The sequence below is a fragment of the Bufo gargarizans genome, chromosome 5 (genome assembly GCF_014858855.1).
Source record: "Bufo gargarizans isolate SCDJY-AF-19 chromosome 5, ASM1485885v1, whole genome shotgun sequence".
Classification (NCBI taxonomy): domain Eukaryota; kingdom Metazoa; phylum Chordata; class Amphibia; order Anura; family Bufonidae; genus Bufo; species Bufo gargarizans.
The window spans coordinates 449,275,108-449,297,561 of record NC_058084.1 but is presented as its reverse complement, the minus strand read 5'-3'; the positions used below and the strand labels follow the sequence as shown (position 1 = coordinate 449,297,561).

The window sequence follows — 22,454 nt, the reverse complement described above, 5'->3', positions numbered from 1 at the left end:
AAATGTATGATCAGTGTGGGACGCTAAACCAATGACGCATCTGCCCTACCTCTCAGGGTCTATATGAGAGCCAAGTGCTGTACTCTGCTATCTCCATCAGTCCCATAGACATTGAATGGAGCAGCAGGTCACATGTGTGACGATCACTCCATTGAAATGTCTCCCGAACAAGGGGCTTAGGACCTCCATTCTAGAGATCGGTGGGATACAACCTTTTGGACACTTCAGATGATTAATGTTTGCTATCAAATAGCCCCTTTATGTTTGGGGAAACATGAAATTACAAACATTTGTGCTTAAATCTGACACTCAGGGTTTCTGCAAGCTCACGGAGATTCAGATGTTCAGCAAGTTAGCTCTTCAGATGCAGATATACTTAAGTGATAAAATTAGAAGAAGCGGTAAGGCATTTTTGTTTCTAAAGAAAATAGCTACTGCACCATCCAAATTGGCTCTGTATGGGGGTCAAGACACATCTTCAATATTGTCAGTGGATGTCATATGGTAGCCAGTGGATATGGTCATAACTCTACTCTCTGGGGCTTCAGAGAGGCTTAAAGCCTCAGACAGTAACATCAAAGCTTTGAACACTAGATCAAACAGAGGGTGGGTGCAACCATATTTTGGGTTTAAAATTTGATGCTGATATACAGTGTCAGTAAACCTTTCTTCTTGGTGTTAATTGTTGAAGAAATATAAGAGAGCCTTTGGGACTTCATTCAGAGGCACTCAATGTATTTCATTGAATAAAGGTTCTTACAGTAAGTTCATCGCAGTGATAATTTAAAAGAAGAAAATTAGACTCCAGGTAAAGACAAAAAGTTCTCTTATCTGAATTGTGTAATTCTAGACTATTTTTAGTGTTCTGTACTATGCCCCAGCTGGTCAGGCCAACATGGCAAACAAGGAGCAATGTCATCAGTTCTGCATCACTGTAGAACAGTATGAAAAGAAGGAAATCAGGCAGCACTGTCACTTTAAAAATTTATATAATTTATTCACCCATGCTGTAAGCGCAAAGTTTCGGCTCTATACTGGAGCCTTTCTCAAGCCAGTGTAGAGTCAAAACGTTGCGCTTCCAGCATGGGTGAATAAATTATATAAATTTTTAAGGTGAAAGTGCTGCCTGATTTCCTTCTTTTTGGCGTGCACCTCCATATCTTTTTCTGTTTCTTTTTTGTCCTGTGCTGCCGTTTTTTGAGCATTTGTAGAACAGTATGGTTATCTATGTTCAGGTCAGTAGAACAGTAGAAGATCCTGATGATACAACCATCACATAATCTTTAAAAAACAGTCCTACATTTAATTGTTTTTGGAACCATAGACACATTTTCTATTAATTATGTGAGAAGGATTCTATGACTAAGACCTCGCAGGTTAAAACGCATCAGAGAGATCCACATGGGAATTTGGAAAGCATTTTTGGATTTTATTCGATGGATCAGCCTCTTGTTTTGCTTCACATTTTCTATTAGCCAGATTGACTTTTACTCTGGACCCAACAAATTTATGACCATTGATTGGACAATTTTCCATGGTGAGAAAAGCATGTTCTGTCAGATGATGAGTTTTGTGGAAGTAAAGGGATGGCACTCAAAACATAGGTGATGTATGGAGAATAGGTAGATACAAAGATTGTTTATTAAATAATGGCTGGATGTGCCTAAAAAACAGTGGCTCTGCAGGAAGGAGCCGCTTACTATCGCATCAGCGACCAACAGGAGGGTAATGTACCTGCTTACACAGCAGTAGTTTTTTTTCATATACAGCTCATGACATCGGACCTGTAAAGAAACTCTGCTTACAAGGAGACACTTACCTTATTAGTCCACCAGATGTCTTTTTCCTCCAACAGGATTTGAATGCAATTGACATTTCAGGACATTGTCCAGTATCTACAGGATTTATACATTCATCCCCCCTAATGGGTATTGCATCATAGGATTGAACTTTCCCCCACAGGCTTTTCTTCAACAGGTGTCAAATACCTCTCCTTGAACATTGGGATTCAATTCCCATAGATTTTTTCTCCAACAGGTTTTTATATGAACTGACAATCAAATTACCATTTTTACCAGTTGGTTACTCTTAAATTTTTTATTTTTTATTTTATACTGTATACAAGTGCTGATACCTACAGATATATATATATGTATATGTATTTACTAGCGATCTGCCTTATGAAATTGTCTACATCTATTTGACGACACATTTTATGATACCATTTTCATTCAGGCATACCCAGCCATTGTTTTTTAGGCACATCCAGCCATTATTTAATAAACAATCTTTGTATCTACCTATTCTCCATACATCACCTATGTTTTGAGTGCCATCCCTTTACTTCCACATACTCCTTCTCCATTACAAGCGTTGGGTACGCTTTGTTTGGATTGAGCACCATATTCCACCCCTTGGAGTTATAGTGAGCCGCCTCTTACCTATATTTTACATGATGAGTTTTATCATAATTATGATCGATAGTGGTCTGACTGGAGGTAAGGATCTGTATTTATCGTTCTATTTACATGGGATTTTGTCCCAGTTTTCTTGCGGTAAAACTGGGATGTGTGAACACAGCCTTTACAGCCAGTCTAAAAGCCAGATGCAATTACTGGGTAGCGGTATTGTTCATGTTCTTTAGCACTTCCCTTTACATCTAAAAAATTGACATCAAGTTATCTTAACTGAGCTCCTAAAGAACACTGGAAGAGTTAGCTTTTCAGTATCATTTTACTGAACATTGCTAGGAAGATAATGTTCAGTCATCTCTGCAATCTTTGTGCAGACACTGAACAAGCAGAGACATTTGGAAGAAATCAGCTCTGAAGGCTTCAAATATGAGAATGCAGCTCTGGATTATACTGTAACTGTAGGCTGTAACTAAGGATAGGCACAAGATAAGGTGGATGTTACCATATATACAATATTTCAAATGGTTATCTTAGATGGAAATCCCCTATAGCTGTTATATCAGTTTCCATCACTGTATATCAGGATTGACTGTAGAAAATCTGATCAGGCATTATATCATTCCAACTTGAAGTGGTCAGGTTGATTTGCTTGAGTATCTACACAAACTTACTATATAGTAATGGATGCTGGATGGAGAGCTGTGACCATTGTCTAGTATAGCATTGAGTATGAGGACATGGACAGTAGGGTATGCTATGTGAATAGCTATTGTCAATGGCCAACATGTCAGGGCCCACTGGGCTTGCTGTGCCCTTAACTATGTAGAAGAACATATTCTATAGTTGTCAAACTGAGGATAGGATCAGTGAGGGTCTACTATGACTAACATACACCCTGATAATGGATCCACATCAGTACTCTACCAACTGTGAACCAATGCTACACAGCGTGGATCAAGTGATTATAGCAGGTTGAAGAAGCAGTAAAGTAAATTTATAGCATTAAAGGGAACCTGTCACCTCCCAAAATCCTCCTAAGCCGCCAGCAATTCCTGACAGTAGCCAGCAGCGCGTTTCCGACGATAATTTTGTTCCTGAAGGCCGATGCGGCTAAAGCTCAGAAAACGTTCTTTTATCCCCTTCCGGCGCGCTTCTCTAGTCATGCTTGAAGTCAAGGGGGCAGCGGCCTCCTTGCTTCAAGTCAAGATAACCACGCCCCTTCCCTGCCCCTTTGCTGTGACTGACAGCTGGCTTTGCAAACTCTCTGCTTAAGCGCTGTCAGTCACAGCAAAGGGGCAGGGAAGGGGGCGTGGTTACCGTGACTTGAAGCAAGGAGGCCGCTGCCCCCTTGACTTCAAGCATGACTAGAGAAGCGCCGGAAGGGGATAAAAGAACGTTTTCTGAGCTTTAGCCGCATCGGCCTTCAGGAAGAAAATTATTGTCGGAAACACGTTGCTGGCTACTGTCAGGTACTGCTGGCGGCTTGGGATGGTTTTTGGAGATGACAGGTTCCCTTTAAAGCAAAAGAAACATGCCAAATATAACGAATCAAAAAGTTTTGGAAAAAATCAAGGTCAGCAATTTTTTTTAAATAAAACTATGCAACATCAAGGATGGTGGACCACTGGATGAAATGCTCATCAGCTTTGTGAATTGATCAGTGGGTTAGCTGTGAATTCTCTGCTATCGATTATGTAGTACACCAGAAATTCTTCTATTCCTATGGCTGCCTTCTTCAAAAAATCCCTAATCCACCATTTCTTTATGGCAGCTTCTAGTAACTTTCTGGATGAATACGTTTAGCTACAACTGTTGAGTTTGGGATGTTTACTCAAGTGATGTAGCATTAAGTGGTGCTGTGGTGCAGAGCATCTGAAATATGGCATTATTATACATTTTGAAAGTAGTCATGTGGGTTGGCTTCACTTCAGTTGAGGTCACTCAATAAGGTGGAGCTCCACAGTCCATATCTATGGAACCCCATACAGTCTAATGCTACCTCCATCTGGAGTTCAGTGACCTGGTTCACTAGACCCTCAAGTGTAGATGGACTTCTTTTCTGCAGCTTATAATTTACCTTTATGTCCTTGCCTCCGTATCCTCAAATCATCTTCTACTTCCTATCTGTTCTACATCATGGATAGATAGATAGATAGATAGATAGATAGAGAGATAAATAGATAGGAGATAGATATACAGTATATGAGATAGATATGGAATAGCTCGATAGATAGATATGAAATATATAGATATGAAATAGAAAGATAGATATAGATAGATATTGTTTCTTATGCCAGATACTTTCCCTGTAATATTCTGTATTTAATAATATGTATACATTACACAACTTTTACTATGATCCATTATGACCAATGATAATATTGGCTTTTCCGCAGAGATTTACACTTTAAAAGGCAATGCTAATGGTCAGCCCTGTGTGTTCCCCTTCAAGTATGACAACAAATGGTATGCGGACTGTACAACTGCTGGACGATCGGATGGAAGACTCTGGTGCTCTACAACGGTAGAATATGGAAAGGAGAAACTGTACGGATTCTGCCCATCTAAATGTGAGTGATAAACTGATTTACTGTGTAGTGTTGAACTCGAATATTCTAATCGTGAATTTTTATTGCGAATATTTGCACTTCGAGAATTTGCGAATATCTATAATATAGTGCTATATCTTCATATTCGCGAATATTCTAGATTTTTTTTTCATCAGTACCCATGATCCCTCACGGCTTCTTGCTTGTGGGCCAATGAGAAGGCTGCAATATCTTTGTCTTTGAATTTTCGTATCGCAAATTTTTATCACAAATTTTCTGATTGCCGATTTTTGCAATCAAGAATATTTGCCAAAATATTCGCTAAATATTGCGAATTCGAATATTGCCCCTGCCGCTCATCACTGTTACTGTGAGACCATTTGTCTCGACATTTTGTAACTTTTCCTGGATATTTATACATTTTTGTTTCACATTTAAAGGGATAGTTCGGCTACAACAAATTTTCCCCTATTATGGGTATGGGGGTCCCCAGTATGATAGGAGTGTTGGTTGAGTATGGGCACTGCTGCTACATTCATCTACAGTGGATAAAAATAAGATGGAGATAAATCATTTCAGAACTTTTTCCTCCTTTAATGTGACCTATAAACTGTACAACTCTATTAAAAAACATCTGAAATCTTTTAGGTGAAGGGAAGAAAAAATATCAAAATAAAATAATATGGTTGCATAAGTGTGCACACCCTTAAACTAATACTTTGTTGAAGCACCTTTAGATTTTTTTTAATGCACTCAGTCTTTTTGGGTATGAGTCTATCAGCATGGCACATTTTGACTTGGCAAGATTTGCCCACTCTTCTTTGCAAAAACACTCCAAATCTGTCAGATTGCGAGGGCATCTCCTGGGCACAGCCCTCTTCAGATCACCCCACAGATTTTCAATCGGATTCAGGTCTGGGCTCTGGCTGGGCCATTCCAAAACTTTAACCTTCTTCTGGTGAAGCCATTCCTTGGTTGATTTGGATGTATGCTTTGGGTCGTTGTCATGCTGAAAGATGAAGTTCCTCTTCATGTTCAGCTTTCTAGCAGAAGCCTGAAGGTTTTGTGCCAATATTGACTGGTATTTGGAATTGGTTATAATTCCCTCTAGCTTAACTAAGGCCCCAGTTCCAGCTGAAGAAAAACAGCCCCTTGGCATGATGCTGCCACCTCCATGCTTCACTGTGGGGATGGTGTTCTTTTGGTGATGTGCAGTGTTATTTTTGTGCCAAATGTATCTTTTAGAATTATGGCCAAAAAGTTCAACCTTGGTTTCATCAGACCATAACACCTTTTCCCACATTCTTTTGGGAGACTTCAGATGTGTTTTTGCAAAATGTAGCCTGGCTTGGATGTTTTCTTCGTAAGAAAAGGCTTTCGTCTTGCCACTCTACCCCATAGGCGAGACATATGAAGAATACGGGAGATTGTTGTCACATGTACCACACAGCCAGTACTTGCCAGATATCCCTGCAGCTCCTTTAATGTTGCTGTAGGCCTCTTGGTAGCCTCCCAGACCAGTTTTCTTCTCGTCTTTTCATTAATTTTGGAGGGACGTCCAGTTCTTAGTAATGTCACTGCTGTGCCATATTTTCTCCACTTGATGATGACTGTCTTTACTGTGTTCCATGGTATATCTAAGAAAATTTCAGGAAAGACCAACTAGAGCAGCTGAACTTTATTTGGGGTTGATCAGAGGCACTTTAAATGATGGCCGGTGTATGCTGACTCATATTTAACAGGATTCTAAATGTGATTGCTTAATTCTGAACACAGCTACATCCCCAGTTATAAGAGGGTGTGCACACTTATGCAACCACATTATTTTAGTTTTTTTTTTTGTTTTCTTCCCTCCACCTAAAATATTTCAGTTTGTTTTTCAATTGAGTTGTACAGTTTATAGGTCACATTAAAGGTGGAAAAAGTTCTGAAATGATTTATCTTTGTCTCATTTTTTTACAGTACAGAAACCTGACATTTTAACAGGGGTGTGTAGACTTTTTATATCCACTGTATATGGCACTGCTGGCTATAGCCGAGTACAGCACTCAGTCATTGCAGTACACATGCTCGACCACCACTTCATTCATATGGGAGCACAGGACCCCCATTCTCTTGATAGGTGGGGGTCCAACTAGTCAGACCCTCACAGATCTAAAAGCTATCCCCTTTCCATTGGATACAGGATAACTTGTATTTATTTATTTATGTTATGCACTTATATAGCGCTACTATATTCTGCAGTGCTTTATAGACATTAGCATTGTGCTGCCCCAATGGGGCTCACAATCTAAGGATCCATAATATACCTATAAGTAGGAGCTTGCCACCTCTCCTGACAACTCTACTTTAGTAGTAAACGTTTTGTGATGTCACATGTCATAGGCATTTTACTCAAAAACTGTTACAATGTATATGCTTGTCAGCGGAGCGAGTTAATGCTTGCCGGAGATACGTTTGTTATTTTAGGCCCGGACAATGCTCATTAGCAGCATAACATCAAACATCTGCTTTGGTCATTCACCTCTATTAATGTATCTGTCAACACCAGATCCAGATCACCATGTTTCCATGTTTCCTACATGTCAGCATGTTCTCCGCCTCTAATGGTGTTTATGTGGCATCCCATTATCCTAATGCTGAATTACGGTACTCACATGTACTATTTCATTTTCTATAGTTTTTTTTTTCTTCTTTAATTTTCTGTCACAGATGTTTCATAATAATAAATCGGGAATGGGATAAGGTACTTTTTCTCAAAACTGAAGCAGAGCCTGTCCCTGTTTTTTTCTAGTGTTTTGACAATAATGGGTTAAACACAATCCCAACGGTGACAGTGACCCAGTATGCATGACCACTAATTTACTTTCTATAGTAGGAGTTCTAGGAATAATGTTTTTCCTAAAGAGGTTGTCCTATTACAACAACTTACTGTATACACTATTTACCAGATATGGGATAAATGTCTGATGTGTGGGGGTCCGACCTCTCGGGAACCGATAATGAGCACCGAGACAGCCCAAAAACTTGTACTCAGCATTCCCATAGAGTTAAATAGAGTGGCGGAAACGCTCCTGCTGCTTCATTTAAATGGAGAGTACAGGTCCCCATTCTAATAATCGGCAGGGGCCCCAGTGGTCGGACCCCCACGAACAGACCATGTGGACATTAAATCAGTTGTCTTAATGAAACAAACCCCTTTAGGCAACCATACGTGTAAGAGTAAAGTTGCTGATTTTGGTGGGACTGGCTGACCATCTTATGCATATGGGGTGTGTTGACACTCCCCTGACAGGTTACATCAGAAGAAAGAAGGATCAGCCATTTTGAATTTCATCATGCCCGATACATTGTTCTCAAATGTTTGATAAGTCACCACAAAAAGTGTCTGGCAGAGGCTTATTCCCATCATCCCCGTTCAAAACACATGCACGCTCAGACAAAATAAGAGTGCGTGAGGAGTAGGAATAGCTGTGTTAGATGGATAGCTATGTATGGCCACTTTTAGGCTGGATTCACATGTAGGCTAAGACAGTTTATTACCATTCCTACCTATGGCCACTGCACACACTGCGCTCAGCAATGCCACTTGCTGTAATAGTCCTGGTGGATCACGTAATGGCAGCAATAGTTGGTGGGTCTTAGCAGGCTCATAACAGCTCTATATTGTTGTTAGCGAGATTGGATTAAATGTATTGCTAAAAAAAAATCAAAACCTGTACAGCAGCATAAAGATTTGTCGCTTCTAGGAAAAAAAAAAAAATTCACATGAAACTTGAACAATGCAGATGTACAGTTTGGACCTCTAGATTTCTATTGGTTCCTTTTTTGCAGACCTATACAAATTGGGTCCATAATATGGCTGCGGGCACACGGCGTGTCCCTATAAGGGTCCACAAAAGCATGTGCATTCCATATTTTTCTCAATCCCATCAATAGAGAGGGGTATTTGCATCAGCAGATATGGACAGGAATAGGAACTGTCCTGAGCCTTTAGGGTCCATTCACTCGTCCGTATGTGTTTTGCGGATCCGGACACACATCGCATTTTGCGGACCACACATCGCCGACACTCTCATAGAAAATGCCTTTTCTTGTCTGCAATTGCGGACAAGAATAGGACATGTTCTATTTTTTTGCGGAACGGAAGTGTGGATCCGGAAGTGCGGATCCGCAAATACAGATGCGGACAGCAGATTCCGGCCCCATTGAAAATGAATAGGTCCGCACCTGTTCCGCAAAATTGCGGAACGGATGCGGACCCATTTTGCGGACATGTGAATGGACTCTTAGTCGTGCAATTTGTTATGCAATTTTTTTTTTAAGGTAATGCCAGAAGTGGATCCTGAAGAAGAATTATAATTCATTCCTTTATGTTGCCAATTCTACTTGAAACCACTGCTATCTTTAGCTAAAGAAAAAAAAACTGCGTTTGAAAAATAAACTGTGACGCATCCCTAAAAAAAGTTACAGAATTACGTTGTTTTTAAAAAATATATTTTTTTCTTTCCAATCGGATACATGTTTTATTTGTTCATTTATTCTTTTGGTTTCTTATATCATTACAATCTGCGTCTGGTACAATGACACCTTATTAAAGGCTGTTTTTTATACTGAAGGAGGAAGTGACCTTCGGGGCTGGTCAGAAAGTGAGTGGCTTCCCTTTTCCTGTTCTCCTGCATTCATGCTTAGCTGTCCAGATTATAACAAGGAAAAGGGTCAGAGTAAACAATAGTCGACAAAACGAAATCCTTTCACGTGTCACACTGTCAGTGCGGCTTCCTCTGATTCTAAAGGGAACTACCAGATAATTGGTTGCGGTCTAGCTCTCCAGGGCTGCCTTTTTAGAATAACCTTTGGCAGCAGCACTAAAACTGCAGCTAATTTTTAATTTTTTTTCTGAAGAGTTCATTCTTTTTTCCTAATGTGTTTTTAGGGTATTTAGTAGAAGTTTGAATGGTTTGAGGCTTGTGGATGTATAGTGACCCTGCATAAGGTAATTCATTCAATGGCCCAGATTTACTAATCCTAAATGTGGCATAAACGTAGGGGGTAATGTATCCAGTGTGATGCACCAGTAAAGTACAGTGATTTTGCCTAGTTTGTTGGTGGAGCGGTTTGTGCCATGCCTATCATTTTGCATTTACTAAATAGTGACTAGATGTTTTGCAAGCGTAGTTACATTTTTAGCTAGATTTAGCATTGCAACTTTTTGCAAAAAGTCCGAAGTGCACTCCAGCCTGGTGGCGTAAAATCTGATGGAGCCTTTGTAATAAATATAGACTGAAAAATCCATGGGTATTTTGTGCGAATTTTTTTTATGATGTGCAATATTTTGTAAATTTGTTGCCAAAATCTGTTTCAAACAAAGCAAAAAGTTGCATATTGATATATTACCCCCATTTATGAGAGAATGAGAGCAATGGTGGAAACGACTGTGGGTGTGATGCATTAAGTTTGTCATGACAATTCCTAAAACATTAATAACATATCATTATACAAATAAATATTGTTAGATCTGATATAATGCAAAACTATTTTGGCCTCATGCACACGACCGTATGCATTTTGCAGAACGGAACAGCTGGACCCTAATAGAACAGTCCTATCCTTGTCCATAATGCGGACGATAATAGGACATGTTCTATTTTTTGCGGAACGTAAATACGGACATACGGAAACGTAATGCACACGGAGTAACTTCCTTTTTTTTGTGGACCCATTGAAATGGTTCTGTATGCGGTCCGCAAAAAAAAAAGGAGCGGACATGGAAAATACGTTTGCGTGCATGAGGCCATAGCCACATATTGCAGTGGCCACTTAGGACAATCAAGCTATGCCTTAGGCCGCTTTCAGTGACAGCATTATGTCAGTGTTATCCAATACATTCCAGACCTCTAAGGGTTACATAGCATCATAAATCAATATAATGCTATGTGACCCTGGCAGTGCTAGGAGTTCAGGAGGGGAGCTGTCTTATACTCACGCTCCAAGTCCGGAGTGTACAACTCGCTCATGTGAGGGGTCTATGTAAATACTGCTCTTTCAGGGTGTATGTAAAGCTGAGGAGGTCCATAGCAAAATACTGCTCTTTTGGGGTCTACGCAAAGCTGAGGAGGTCGATTGCAAAATACTGCTTCTTTGGGGTCTACGCAAAGCTGAGGAGGTCCATTGCAAAATACTGCTCCTTCGGGGGGGTCTACATAAACCTGCGGAGGTACATAGCAAAATACTGCTCTTTCAGGATGTATGTTAAGCTGAGGATGTCAATAGCAAAGTACTACTACTTCAGGGTAAAGCTGAGGAGGTCAATGCATTTCAAAATACTGCTCCTTCGGAGTCTACGTACAGCTGAGGAGGTCCATACCTAAATAATGCTCCATCAGGGTCTATGTAAAGCTGAGGAGGTCCATAGCAAAATAATGTTCCTTCTAGTCTCAGTTAACCCCCCAATCTGGGACAGGAGGGCTTGGTGCTTATTTGCCCTCCAGTTTTTTCTATACTCTTTGAGTAGATTCATCACACCCCAGTTTGCGTACAGTGTAGGACCTATGGAGAGGGCATCTCTGCACACAGTCTCACAATCCACTAAAATGAAGAGATGTAGCCAACCTGGTCTGGACCTCCTCTCTCTAAAAGGTCCATTATACGCTCATGGTCAGTCTCTAGCGTATGTATGGCAATCCATTCCTGCCAACTAGGAACAGGCCTGTTTGTTAATGCATCTAGATCTCTCCAAAATCCTCCAATCCACCATTACCCAGAAAAAAGTGGCCAAACAAACGGGCACCTGATAGAAAGGTGATAAAAGGACTGAAAGGCATTAATACAATGCTCAATGTTTTCTTCTCAGCCACGTCTAACAACTTCTGGATAACTGATTCAGTTACTGGCGTCAACTATCAGATTAACTCCGATTCAGCCCTCACTTGGTACCAAGCCAGGAGAAGCTGCCAGCAGCAAGAAGCAGAACTGCTGAGTATAACCGAGCTACACGAACAATCCTTCATCTCAGGTGAGAACCGAGATCAGAATGGGAAGGGACCTAAACGAATAGAGATATTTCATGTGCGATGAATGTTGTAGGATATCTACCAACCAAATGACTCGCTTACCTGCTAACGTCAAAGTAGCGTACCATGTGCCGTAACTGTCTGCAGGTTGAAATTTGTTAATTACTATTCCAGGATTAACAAATACCCTCACTGCAGTCCTATGGATGGGGCTCAATAGTCTGGACTTCAATGCTGGCTGGAGATGGGACAGTGGAGGTCCTTTCCGGTATCTGAACTGGGTTCCAGGTGAGGTTAATTTTGGATGATAATTGGTAAAGAACCACTTATTTATCTAGTCTTCATTTAGTAAATTGGTGAATTAAACTTTGCTTGGTGCATCAGATTCATGGAGATGGACATTTTCAGAAACTCAAGTGATCACATGGTGATGATATGTCCTTGTGATGCAAACACTTTGTCATTTGCTATAGGAAACCCATCAACGGAACCTGGGATAAACTGTGCAGCACTAAATCCTGGGAAAAGTGGCAAATGGGAAAGCAGAGAATGTGCGCAAAAAGTGGGGTATATCTGTAAGAAAGGCAACAGCTCCGCTTCTTATGTTCCTCCTTCGGGTAAGAAAAAAAAAATTCAAGCAAATCCCCCTGAAGCATTTACAGAAGTTCCTGATTAGGCTCATTTTGCGGTCCTCGGGCCGTCCGCATTTTTTTGCAAACCCATTAACCTGAATGTGTCCGTGGTCCGCATTTTGCAGACATATTCTACCTTTTTGCGGAATAAACATACGGATGTGGAAAGCGCACGGATGTGATCTGTGTGCTTTTTGCATCCGTATGTCCATTCCGGAAAAGTTGTCCTATTTGTGGCCTCAAAATGTGGATCACGGACCCATTGAAGTCAATGGGTCTGCAAAAAATGTGGATGCAACATGGATGTCACATGGATGTAATCAAAATACATATGGTTGGGTTGTGTTCATGTCACCTCTCCTGACATGTCTGTTTTAGTAACTACTTGTATTCTAACTTTATGCTGTGCCATTCCTTTATTATCCCTTCTAGAAGTAATGAATATGTTGCTAGCAGTTTACAATGAAGGTCCAGCTGGCTGTTACCAGTTGGGGGTGCGTCCCTGCACAGTATGACGCCTTCCTATGAGTGCTGCTACTGTCAGACTGTGCAGGAACACCCCCCTCCCCAACTGGTAGCACCCAGCTGGACCTTCACTGTAAACTGCCAGCATTTCATTAATAAACTTCTAGCAGGAATAATAAAGGAATGGCACATCAAAGAGTCATAAGAAAAGATGCTCCAAAATTATTACATGGGGAATGCAAGTAGTTATTAAAACAGACACGTCAGGAGAGGTTGTCTGATATTATTTTGCCATATTTGTCAATGGTCAACTGCATTTATTTGAATGGGACTGAACTGCAATGCCAGTCGTAGCCCATGAACAATAGAGGCGCTGTTTCTAGGAAATGCGCTAGGTTATACAGCTCTCATGAGGATGCGCTCCAAAGAAATTTTTAGTCCCAATAAAATGTGGTTACAGGGTGAGCCTGGATTATTCTAATGATAATGTCAGCTGTAAATGCTACTCTAACTTTTTCGTGGTCATTAATCTTTTACAGGGATCGGTGAAACCATTTCTTGCCCGGCCTCCTGGTTACCCTATAATGGATACTGTTATACTCTGCTTAAAGAAGCTAAGATGTGGAAGGACGCCATGTTGTCTTGTAGGAAAGAGGAGGGGGATCTTGCAAGTTTGCACAATATTGAAGAATCCAGTTTTATCATCTCAGAGTTTGCATTTGGTAAGTAGTTATCACAAGGCTCAGCATTTTATATTGAAAACCTATCTACGAGAGTCCCTCATTGTCTGACTGGTGGAGGTCCCAACTCCAGGACCTCAATCTATCAGCAAAATGAGGCATCAGAAGAGCTGGATCACTGCAACCATTCCTGACATAGCAGTATAGGCAGGACAGGGACTGTAGCACGTCAGTGAGTGCCGCTGCAATACTGCCTAAGGCTCCATTTACACGCCCGCAAAATGGTTCCGCATCCGTTCCACAATTTTGCGGAACGGGTGCGGACCCATTTATTCTCTATGGGGACGGAATGGATGCGGACAGCACACAGTGTTGCGGACAAGAATAGGCATTTCTATGGGGGTGCCGGGCTTTTTTTTCCCGTTTACTGGCCGTTATACGGAACCATTCATTTCAATGGTTCCGCAAAAAAAAAACGGAATGTACTCCATATGCATTCAGTTTCCTTATTTCTGTTTTTCCGTTCCGCTGAAAGATAGAACATGTCCTATTATTGCCCGCAAATCACGTTCCATGGCTACATTCAAGTCAATGGGTCCTCAAAAAAACGGAACACATACGGAAATGCATCCGTATGTCTTCCGTTTCCGTTCCGTTTTTTGCAGAACCATCTATTGAAAATGTTATGCCCAGCCCAATTTCTTCTATGTAATTACTGTATACTGTATATGCCATACGGAAAAACGGAACAGAAACGTAAACACAACGGAAACAAAAATTGGAACAACGGATCCGTGAAAAACTGACCGCAAAATACTGAAAAAGCAATACGGTCGTGTGCAGGAGGCCTAATTGTTCTGAATGGTATGGTCTCCAGGGGTGTAAAATCCTTGAAAAAACACAGGTACGTCTACATAGGACGTAAAAGTACGTTTGCCGAGAGAGTTCTTGTACTGAGTGAAATACAGAGTGAAAAACTCAAATTCTGCTAATTTTATGCAACGTATGGATCAGATTTGATAACATTGCATCACTGTAATATGATGCTAAGCTAAAAGTCCTACATGTCAGCGCTTAGCTTAGCGTAGCAGGCAGAAGCAGGAGCCCGATCCGCTCAGCTAATCCTGGCATAGTACATGGTCACAAGGTACCCATGTGTTATGCCAGGAGTTAGTAAACCTCTGGGGGGGCAGGAGCAGAAATATGCGACCCTGCCCGTACTCACCGCTCTCTGCTGCAGCCCTATTCATAAAGTGTCTACAGCCCGAACTCCGTACACCGCTGAGCTGTCATTAGGGATATATTATTTAAATTTTACTCAAAAGTTTACTTACTCTTTAAGGTGTTCCATTCAGTCCTATTGCTACAGGTGTATAAAATCCAACATCAGCCATGCAGTGTACCATAACAGAATGTGAAAGATGCGTCAGTTAGTAATGACCAAAGTTTTCAAAGATTCGATTCGGCCACTTCGCCGAACTTCGACAAGAATTTCGATTAGTTGCGAATTACTTTGTAAAGAACAGCATTCCATTGTATGGAGCGAGCGCAATGATGGACGTTCAACACTGATTGCGGGATCTGACAGTCACATTCCTATCAGGGGATTAATCAGGGGTTAAAACCAAAAAAATTAAAAATACCTCATCCATTTGATCGCAGAGAGGCCGTTGCAGCCATCTTGATTGAAGAAAACACACCAAAACTCTAGTGCACTGACTGTGATGTCCTCATCCCGCCCACACAGCATGATAGTAGTGACATCACACGTCAGCGCATGCGAGAATTGGCGTGTTTTCTTCAATGAAGATGGCCATGACGGCCTCTCCGCAATCAAATGGATGAGGTATGTTGTTTTCTTACTGCCATTCAGGAAAAATGGATTTGTTACCATGAAGCGCCAAGAAATTAAAAATTGTGGCGAATCAAATTAGGATTGAATTCCACTAGTGCTAGTATATAATGCTCTCCCTGTAAGGCCAGTATAAAATGCTCCCTTGTAGTGCCAGTATATGATGTTCCCCGTTCCCCCTGTAGTGATGGGATATGTAAATCTCCCATGCCCATCCGTAGTGCCAGTATATATTCCATCACCCCATAGTGCCAGTATATAATGCTCCCCCTATAGTGCCCCTCATTGTGTCAATATGTATAATATTCCCCCTATAGTTCCAGTATATAATGCTACTCCATAGTGCCAGCATATTATGCTCCACCGACCGCCCTGCCCATAGTGCCGTTATATATTATGTCCCCCCTGTAGTCAGGAGCATAACTACCATAGCGGCAGATCATGCGACTGTTATGGGGTCCAGGGCAAGAGGGGGCCCATTTGGGATAATCTCCTCTTCTACTGGGGGTGAAAACTTGGTCAGGACTCTACCCTCTAAAGAAACAACTTTTAGCAAATAAGGCAGTGGAAAAATAGCCCAAGGGTCATTGAAAGGGGTTTAGGCGGAAACCCTTCTATCTTGTGTAGAGGGTCTGGTTCAATCCTTGCTAATGGGGCCCTTGCTTCTCTATGTACTCAACTACCTGTAGTGCACATACATATAAAATGCCCCCCTTCCCCCGTAGGACCAGTATATAATGCTCCCCCTGTAGGACATGTAAATAATGCCCCCTGTAGTGTCAGTATACATGTCAGTATACAATACTCCCATTGTAGTGGCAGTATATAGTTCCAGTATATAATGGGCCTCTGTAGTGTCAGCTTTATATAATGCTTCCCTCCACTCTGTAGTGCCCCGAGTAGTGCTGATGTTCCATATTAGAAAATAAATGGTTTTAGGCCAGACAGTCCGGCTTTCAGAATCCCTGTCCTTTGTCCGGCGCAGGGCCTGGACAGACACAGGGATGTTCTTTTGAACAGCTCACTCTAAGACAGCAGCACTCTGCTGTCTGAGCGTGAGCTGCAGGGAAAAAGTCACCCTCCCTCCCACCACTGCAGCTGACAGAAGTTGATTTCTACCTTCATTTTTTTCAATCCCAGTCGGTTGTGGAGTGGGAGGGGTGTGGCCTAACCGAGTCGGGGGCATTGCTTAGCGAGGGCGGGGTTTTTTAAGTCCGTCTTTTGAGGGTGGCCACCCTATCTCGTTCCCATTCCCCATCTCTGTCTGCAATACAGGCCAAGTTGCCATGTCTTGGTGCAGAAGGTTCAGATGACATCACTGTTCCTATGCCGGGTCTTGCACAATTACATGATCACACGACACCCAGCGAAGGAAGTGCAACTAATGAAGTCCCGCGCTAGGGATCTCTCTTACGGTGTTATGAGAGTTTGTAGAGTTTTTTTAATGACTCCAGTTGCATTTCAGCAATGAGGGACTAAGTCTCCTGATGTAGAAGGTGATGGTGGACCCCAGGTGTAGGAATGCCAGAGTGATATAAGGGTTGTCTATAGTGTCCCTTTAGGTGCGGCTTTGCACTTGTCACGGTGCTCCTACCTGAATACCCGGGAACCCCAAGGATGGTCATCCGCAGAAGTGATGATAGGGTGAATAGTTGAGGGATTTGTAGAATAAATGGAGTCCAGACTTGTATTGAAGTTAAAACAGCTTTACTTGAATAAACTTGCATCAGGGAACAACCTTCAAACTTTGTCTTGGTTATCAGCAGATTTTGGCATTATTTCTGGCAGGCAAACACATTCAGCTCTGTACATCTGTACTCTCTCAGCTCTGCTATGCTGGCTGAATTAAATAGGAACTTTTTCCTTTTGCTTTCTGCTGCAACTTAGCTCTCTGTAGTCTGACTTGGTCTTTATCTTTATCTTTATCTGTATCTTTCTCTTTATCTCTGTTTTTATTCAGAGAATCTTTTTTCCTGACTTTGAAGGCACTCAGCTTAGGCCTCTGGAACACAGCTTTCCCCTTACAGCGGGTAAGCTAACCTGTCTTCTGCAGGCTCACCCACCAGGGATGAGGGCCTGCTCCTTCCTCAAGGAGGGGATCAGCTACTCTGACTTTCGCTAACACTAAACTCCTCCCTCTCTAGAGAGGGCTGGAATGGATAGAAGGTTCCACTTCAGGAAAACTAACTCTGCCATAATTTCCGCCATCTGCTGGTAGACGAGGCACATTATACTTTAACAGTCATTTGCAAGGAAATATAAATATACATTATGCAGGGACATGGCAATAAATTCACAAGATGACACAGGATCAACCATTAAAGACAGTGGAGGGGCACAAAAGGTGGTAATGCACCCTGTGGGGCGTTAAATAAGTAATGGTGATATCCTTGAAACCTCCTGCACCGTTTTACCACCTCAAATGCTTCGGGTCTGGAGACCAGAGGCCTATAAGGCTGAACAGCGGGGACAAGAGCCAGAAGCTGTAGCCCTGCTGTAAACTGCAGCCCACTTCAGAGGCAGGTCAGCTGCTGCCTGAGGTGAGATGCTCATCTCGCCTCATGGCAGATGCGGCTCTGCTTGCAAAATACAACACAGCAGTGATGCGCCATTCAAGCACATGTTATGTCTGTGATTGGCAGCAGCTGCAAGCCATTTCCTAGTCCTGCGCGGAACAGAAGCAGCTGGGAATGGGGCAGTGGCATGGGCATAGTGGGACCATGGACAGGTGAGTGGGTGTGTGGTTTTTATTTTATGGCACACAGGTTAGGGCCATAGGGGTTCTTGGCTTCCACCCCTTTATTGCCTATGGATCTAGAACTGGATGTCAATAATACTTACATCTACTGTATATTGCATTTCTACTAGCTTTTGTTTTTTGGGTCATTTCTGGTTATTTTTTGAGGTAAGCACACAGTATAAGGCATGCAACAAATGTATAGGGGCAGATTTATGAAACTGAAAGCAAAACTGTCCCTGTTGCCCATAGCAACCAGTCACACAGCAGCTTTCATTTCTCATAGTGCTCTTGAAAAATAAAAGCTGCGCTGTGATTGGTTACTATTGGCAATTTGATAGTCGTGGAAATGGTTAGACTACAGGAGGTAAGTTTTTTTATTTTTATTTGGGCACAGGTTACAACCATTGGGGTTGTCGGCTCCTAGGCCTGACAACCCCTTTAATATGTCTTATTAACAATATAAATCCTGAATATGGTGACCATAGCCTAGTCTGTGTTCATACTGTACCACCATGTGCCAAAATAGAGGAACACAAAGGTTTTGATTATGGAGTCTGCATGAATCTGTGAGAAACAGATTGTGGCACACAATGGCTACACAATGGATGGAGCTGTGTAGCTCAGCACCTATTTCCAGAGCTTCTCTCAAACAGCTGATCGATGAGGATCCGGGACTGCTGCCAGTCAGATATTGATGGCTTATCCTGAGGACAGTTTATTATTATAAGGGACAACCTCTTTAAAAGGGTTATCCTGGAAATAATATTGATATTGATAATATTGATGACCTGTCCTCAACATAGGTCATCAATATCAGATCAGTAGTGGTCCGACACTAGGGTTGCCACCTTTTCTTCAAGCCAAACCCGAACACTTTAGCACTTCGTGGCAATTTTTTGGTAAAGTATGTACCACAACTATCAGGAAGGCGGGCGGCGGATCATGACCCATCGCCTGGCTTCCTGCTTTCCCGTGAAGACGGCGTTCAAGTGAAAGGACACCGGCTTTAGAGGCAACCGAGCTTCCTGACCAATCAAGAAGAGGGGCGGCGAGTCATTTAATCCGCTTCGTGATTGGCTAGGAAGCCGGATTCACTTTTTTGTAGGCAGCGTACCTTTCTGACCAATCAGGAGGCTGGGACGCGAGTCATGACATACTGCCCAGCTTGCTGATTGGTTAGGAAGCCAGGCTGCCTAGCAACAAGTGAAGCAGGCTTCCTAGCCACAGGAAGCCAGGAGGCGGATGATAGCCCACCTCCCGGCTTCCTGATTGGAAAGGGAGTCGGTTGTATGCTCCCTTGGCGCTGCCAGTCAGAGGGACATCTCCTGCTGCCATCTCCACGACTGCTCTCCCCACTGTGCAGTTCAGCAGGGCGGAGCCATGTGTGAGAAGGAGAGGAAGGGCAGCAGCGGGATTTGGGGAGAGCACACAGGACCTGATGACAAGTGTTCAGCGCGATGTCAGGTGAGGCTAGCAAGTCTGCAGTTTGAAATGAATCCTGTGCCCGGGTCTAAGAAAGGCTTGTACCCGGGCACAGGATTACAAACCCGAACACTTTAGCACCTTGTGGCAATTTTTTGGTAAAGTATGTACCACAACTATCAGGAAGGCGGGCGGCGGATCATGACCCATCGCCTGGCTTCCTGCTTTCCCGTGAAGACGGCGTTCAAGTGAAAGGACACCGGCTTCAGAGGCAACCGAGCTTCCTGACCAATCAAGAAGAGGGGCGGCGAGTCATTTAATCCGCTTTGTGATTGGCTAGGAAGCCGGATTCACTTTTTTGTAGGCAGCGTACCTTTCTGACCAATCAGGAGGCTGGGACGCGAGTCATGACATACTGCCCAGCTTGCTGATTGGTTAGGAAGCCAGGCTGCCTAGCAACAAGTGAAGCAGGCTTCCTAGCCACAGGAAGCCAGGAGGCGGATGATAGCCCACTTCCCGGCTTCCTGATTGGAAAGGGGGTCGGCTGTATGCTCCCTTGGCGCTGCCAGTCAGAGGGACATCTCCTGCTGCCATCTCCACGACTGCTCTCCCCACTGTGCAGTTCAGCAGGGCGGAGCCATGTGTGAGAAGGAGAGGAAGGGCAGGAGCGGGATTTGGGGAGAGCACACAGGACCTGATGACAAGTGTTCAGCCGGTGCTTCACCGCGATGTCAGGTGAGGCTAGCAAGTCTGCAGTTTGAAATGAATCCTGTGCCCGGGTCTAAGAAAGGCTTGTACCCGGGCACAGGATTACAAACCCGGACTGTTCGGGTAATTCCCGTACGGGTGGCAACCCTATCCAACACTCAGGACCCACGCCAATTAGCTGTTAGAAGAGGCCGGTGTCCAGTGACCTCCAGTGTGACGTCACCGTACTTCGGTCACTTGGTCTTGTTGCAGCTGAGCCCCATAGAAGTGAATAAGGGTGAGCTGCGATACCAAGCACAGCCGCTATCTGAGGATAGATCATCATTATCATTTCCTGGATGACCCTTTTAAGGGGATGTCCATTATTATAAATGGCTTTACAGTAAAAGCATGTAAATTTATGCTGTGAATTCCCACCACAGATTTCACAGATTACAGATTTGTAATGCATAGAGTAAAATCTGCATTAAATCTTTACCAAAATCCATAACAAATCCACATGTAGCTCACATACTTGCCAACTGTCCCAAATTTAACAGAACTGTCTCTGATTTTCACAGACTCTCCCAGCAAATTCGGGCTGTCCCAGGCCAAAAATGGGTGCAGCTAACATTAACATAAGTGGGTGTTCCTAGGTGGAGTTGAGGTGTTCCTGGGGGTGGGTTTTAGATGCCCCAAATTTAACAACTTAGGGGGTTTTAGACACCGGTCTTAATACCCCTTTAGCTGGCGTCGCAATTATGTAGGCGCTGGCCTCTACATGACTTTGGCGTACCACCTGTCTAAATCTACGCCAGCTCTCTTGCTGACATATATTTAGACCATTTTCTATACCTAAAACAGGCGTAGAAAATGATAAATGAGATGGGACCTGGTGGCCCGCCCCCTTCTCCGCTGACGCTACGCCTCATTTTTTAGACCTAAGCGTAAGCGTGGAAAAGTCGCAGAATAATCTTTGTACTGCAATCTGTGACAAATATATGCCAAAAAATAGCATATATCTGATAGTGAATGACCCCCTTAATACTTAAAGGGGTTCTACAGTTTGTTTTAATTGATGATTTATCCTCTGGATAGATCATCAGCATCTGACCAGCAGGGGTCCAACACCCAGGACCCCCGCCGATCAGCTGTTTGAGAAGGCAGCGGCGCTCCAGCAGCGCCGCGACCTTCTCACTGTTTACCGCTGGCCCAGTGACATCACGACTAGTATCAACTGGCCTGGGTGGGGCTAAGCTCCATTCAGATGAACAGAGTTTAGTCACGCCCAGGCCAGTTGATACTAGTCATGACGTCACTGTGCCTGCGGTAAACAGTGAGAAGGACGCGGCTCTGCTGGAGCGCCGCTGCCTTCTCAAACAGCTGAGAAGGCAGTTTTGCACGCGCATGAGAAAAATCGCCATGTTTGGTACCCAAACCCGAACTTCTTCACAGAAGTTCGGGTTTGGGTTGGTGTTGTGTAGATTTTATTATTTTCCCTTATTACATGGTTATAAGGGAAAATAATAGCATTCTTAATCCAGAATGCTTAGTAAAATAGGGATGGAGGGGTTAAAAAATAATAATAATAATTTAACTCACATCATCCACTTGTTTGCGCAGCCCGGCTTCTCTTCTGTCTTTTTCGATGCCCAGGAGGAAAAGGACCTGTGGTGACGTCACTGCGCTCATCACATGGTCCATCACATGATTCATCGCCATGACAATGGATCATGTGATGGACCATGTGATGAGCGCAGTGATGTCACCTGCGTTGCGTGAAAAACGCACAATATAGAGCATGCTGCGATTTTCACGCAACGCACAAGTGCTGCATGAAAATCACCGCTCATGTGCACAGCCAGATAGAAATGAATGGGTCCGGATTCAGTGCCGGTGCAATGCGTTCACCTCAAGCATTGCACCCGCGCGGAAATCTCGCCCGTGCTAAAGAGACCTAAATCCTTCCTTTATATTTTCAATTCATTTCACATTCACAT

At 43.0% G+C, this 22,454-nt stretch overlaps 1 protein-coding gene across 1 annotated transcript in view; it reads left to right on the top strand.

Annotated features, from left to right (window-relative positions):
• MRC1 (mannose receptor C-type 1) overlaps positions 1-22,454 on the top strand; it is an 89,278-nt gene that overhangs the window by 3,114 nt on the left and 63,710 nt on the right. Inside the window, exons 3-7 of the mRNA XM_044293555.1 lie at positions 4,811-4,984; positions 11,817-11,978; positions 12,151-12,264; positions 12,450-12,593; positions 13,613-13,795. Coding sequence (XP_044149490.1) covers positions 4,811-4,984; positions 11,817-11,978; positions 12,151-12,264; positions 12,450-12,593; positions 13,613-13,795 — 777 coding nt within the window. The remainder of the gene's footprint in view (positions 1-4,810; positions 4,985-11,816; positions 11,979-12,150; positions 12,265-12,449; positions 12,594-13,612; positions 13,796-22,454) is intronic.